General features: G+C 38.5%; 1 protein-coding gene across 1 annotated transcript in view; it reads right to left on the reverse strand.

Moving 5' to 3' along the window:
* GSPT1 (G1 to S phase transition 1) overlaps positions 1 to 4,042 on the reverse strand; it is a 38,416-nt gene that overhangs the window by 7,740 nt on the left and 26,634 nt on the right. Inside the window, exons 8-11 of the mRNA XM_019507416.1 lie at positions 3,272 to 3,412; positions 2,125 to 2,218; positions 1,492 to 1,572; positions 772 to 945 (exon numbers count right to left, since the gene is read on the reverse strand). Of these exons, the coding sequence (XP_019362961.1) occupies positions 772 to 945; positions 1,492 to 1,572; positions 2,125 to 2,218; positions 3,272 to 3,412 (490 nt within the window). The remainder of the gene's footprint in view (positions 1 to 771; positions 946 to 1,491; positions 1,573 to 2,124; positions 2,219 to 3,271; positions 3,413 to 4,042) is intronic.

Genomic DNA, 4,042 nt, shown 5'->3' on the forward strand with positions numbered 1-4,042 from the left:
AGAGGGTCCAGAGGAGGGCCACTTGCATGATCAGGGGGCAGCAGGGCAGGCCCTATGAGGTGAGGCTCAGGGACCTGAACCTGTTCAGCCTCCATAAGAGAAGGCTGAGGGGGGATCTAGTGGCCGTTTACAAACTAGTCAGGGGGGACCAGCAGGCACTGGGGGAGTCCTTGTTCCCCTGAGCGCTACCAGGAGTGACTAGAAATAATGGTCACAAGCTGGCAGAGGGTAAATTCAGATTAGACATCAGGAGGTGTGACTTCACTGTCAGGGCAGCTAGGATCTGGAACCAACTTCCAAGCAAAGTGGTGCTGGCTCCTACCCTGGGAGTCTTTAAGAGGAGGCTGGATGAACACCTCGCCGGGGTCGTTTGACCCCAGTGCTCTTTCCTGCTATGGCAGAAGGTCGGACTTGATGATCTGCTCAGGTCCCTTCTGACCCTACCAACTATGAAACCATAGAAGACTAACAATGCAATATCAACTTTATCATCAAAATATTTAAAAATCTGTTATTCCATATACCTGCCAAACCCCAAATTATAATTTTACTTAGTGAAGTGGTCACTAAAATTCCCTACTCTGTATAGCAACAGTAAAGGGAAATAGAATTCAAGTCAAACAAATCTCAGCAATTCATTATAAAATAACTACAAATAACGTTTTCTAAAAAAAAAAAGTATCAGAAATTAGCATTGATTGAGTCAGTATAGGCAAAGTCTATTTTAATGTTATCACCATCATTACTAGAATTATATTTCAGTTGCTGTACCTGGGCATCAAATGTGCGTCCAGAATGACACAGGTTATTAGGGTCACAGAGTATAAATCCTGGAAGAATCTCTTCTTCTTCAATTCCTTTCAGTCTGATCTTCAGATTTTCACCTGGGGCTACTGAATCAGTTTCTACATCATCAGAAAGGATTCCAAGAACTTCCACGTTGTGCTTAAAGAAAGCAAGATTGGAGTTTGCTGATATGAAACATTTAATGCACTTATTAACAACAAAAATCACTCATACAAATGTATATTAGAGCTATACAAGCTATTAGATACTTTGCTTTGCTTTACAAGACTGGTTTGTAATATAACAATAAGTGTGATGAACCTGACAACTGCATAAAAACAAATGAGTTTCCTTGCATCAGTCAACTATTAAAAATACACATACATCTAGCAAATTTATACCCCACTATATTCTAATTGATACAATAGTGTGGCATTAGTTCAGATTCCATCAGTAGTAAGTTTCAAAAGGGTTTCATCAAGCCAGAGACAGCCACTTCTTTCTCTATAAACTGTTGCTGGAAGCATGACTCCAAAACAATACATAATTTTCATCCATTTTGTGGCATGTGTGCTACTCTTATGCAGATGTATTACATTCTATATATTTTAGTTTGAACATTGCCATGGCAAAAGCTTTAAAAAGGCAGAGAAAGCCAAAGGCCCTTAAAACACTTTTAAATATGAAGGTGAAGATCTGATATACCTTGTTTGGCATCATCACAAGCTGTTGTCCTTTGCAAATCGAGCCTGATTCCAGCTTTCCCAGGACCACAGTGCCCATATCCTTTTTTATAAAGATTAGAAAAATGTACATCATTAAAAAGTTGCTTTCCTTAATGGACTTCTCTATTTTTTCTACTTAATCATAAACAGTCAATTCAAATACATCAAATGAATTAAAATTACTGCATTTAAGGCTCTCTCTACATGTGCAGATAAAGGCACAATGGGATTTAATGTGTGATCCACACAATCATGCTTCTTGCTATGTCATAACTACTTTGCACATGTAGCTGGTCTCAAGTTGACTGTGCAATTAGCCAGGTAATTGTGCACTACCTGTAATGTATAGAGGGGGCCCAAGTTATTACCTTCCAGTAGGAAAAGCCTCTAAAGCAATATTAAAACAGAGATTCCTAAAATAAAACATCTCTTCCTTTCAGTCAGTTCTGTAGTTCTAATTCATTAATTAAAACAGAACAACAGGTATGCTTAACTGCTGCCCCCACCTCCCAAAACCCTACCCAGAAAAGAAAATAAAACAAACCAGTGAAATGCACGGTCCATCTAGTCATGGAGAACAGAACCAACTGAATCCTAGTATTTTTATTTTTACCTTGTATTTATCGACAATTGGCAGCCTGATTGGTCCATCAACTGAGCGGTTGAAGTTTGGCAAATTATCCAGATATGGAATAAATGGTAATCCTCTAGAAAAGTGAAGTCATTCATTTAGTTATATTCATGTGGTTTAAAACTCTGAATCAAGCTGAATTTTTTCTTAATGACCCAAGGAAAAAGGTCCAAAACTAAAGAACTTAAAACAAAATCCTTAACACGACAAACATGACCACCATTTATGTCCATGTTAGCATAACTCAAAAATGGTCCTGCAAAGTGTTAATATTGTTTGCATTCACAGCATGCAATTAAGCTCTCTCTTTCATCTCTCAGTTTCATCTCACTTAAGTCTCTACTGAAAGTGAAAGCTTCATCTCTCACTTTGCACATGTAGCTGGTCTCAAGTTAAACCTGTACCCTGGACTGCCTGCCCCCCTACGCCTTGTACTGAGCCATAAGTGAAGTCACAGGGGCTAAATAATTTTCTTAGAACTCCAACCATCCATGTCTACATTCAGCTAACTCTTCAGAGCTGTGGGACAAGTGACAGCAGAATTCTTGTATAAAACTAGAGGTGCACTGATACAATCAGTCTGATATCAGATCAGTACTAATTATAGACCAGTTCATTATCTCTTTGAGAATCTTGCTAGGCAGGCTAAATCTGTTCCAGAAGTGTGGGCACAGAGAGCTACTTCTAAATGTGTTTTTATTAACATCGTTTAATTGCCCTGAACCATACTGGCAAACATAGTATTAAGTGGGGACTGGGCTTGTAGCCAATTACGTTAAAGTTCTATATAAACTATTATTTACTCTAGCCACACGTCCAACATGAAACTACTAGAAAACTAGAAGTAGCAGAGAATTTTCAGAACCTCAGAAGGCAAAGAAAATGTTATAGCTTGTGAATAGTTTTGCAGTGAAATCTTTCTGCAGTTAACCAAATGTTTGTTTTGTTCACTTAGACTGGTTTGTATTCCCTCTTGCCCTGATCATCTTCTTTCAAGCATATTTTTGGCTAGTATATTGGAAATGACTAAAATATTTCAAGCTATATTTCTGTTTAACTTTATTGCAGCAATGTCTTTACAGAACTATTACCAACTCCCCAACTTATTAGTAAACATTATGATACGTACATATACCAAGGACAGAAGTCCGATTGTTCTTTAAGATTTGCTCCAGTCAATCCTGAGCAGGGCATGAAGTGAATATCTTTTTTGGGATTGAAGCCAACTTTCTTTAAAAATGGCACTAGTTTTTCTTTACATTCCTCATATCTGTTAAAAAAAATGACAAGCATATCATCATTTATGCTGTTTTAATAACAATAATGTTCAAATAGAAAAATAGTATACTAAGTCCTGAAACAAAATACATTTAAAAATTCAGTGCAAAAAAGCAGTTAAGGGTGAATGTACATATAATTCCTTAAAATCCTACTCAAAACATTTTTTTGGTGATGTTTATAAACAACTTCACAGCGGTAGTAGCAGCTTGCATGCTGAAATCCCTGCCTTGCCTGCAGACGAAAACTGTCCTGATATTTTCCCAATCTGCATTAATCTGTTGCCTCTTTTCTTAGAAGCTCTAAGCTAGTTTGGAGAAAGATTGTATTTCTGCCCTATGTTTTGTTCAGCTCATGGCACAATGGGGCCCTAGGTTCATAACAAGAACTTCTAGGCACCAGTGTAAAACAAAGTGTTGCATCATAGGATAACAGTTTATGTGAATTTCTTTACATCTGTTGGGGGAAGTGGAGATGCAGGGAATGGTGCAGGGAGTGGAGAAAGAGCAGACAAGACATGGGGGTACAAGGGGTAGGCTGCAAGGGGGAGTAGGGAATGGGGGCAAGTACAGGCAGGGGTGGAGGTACAGAGGGCAGGCACAGAGGAGCAGACAACGGGTCT

Source organism: Gavialis gangeticus, unplaced genomic scaffold, assembly GCF_001723915.1.
Source record: "Gavialis gangeticus isolate Ggan-Ray unplaced genomic scaffold, GavGan_comp1, whole genome shotgun sequence".
NCBI classification, from domain to species: Eukaryota; Metazoa; Chordata; order Crocodylia; family Gavialidae; genus Gavialis; species Gavialis gangeticus.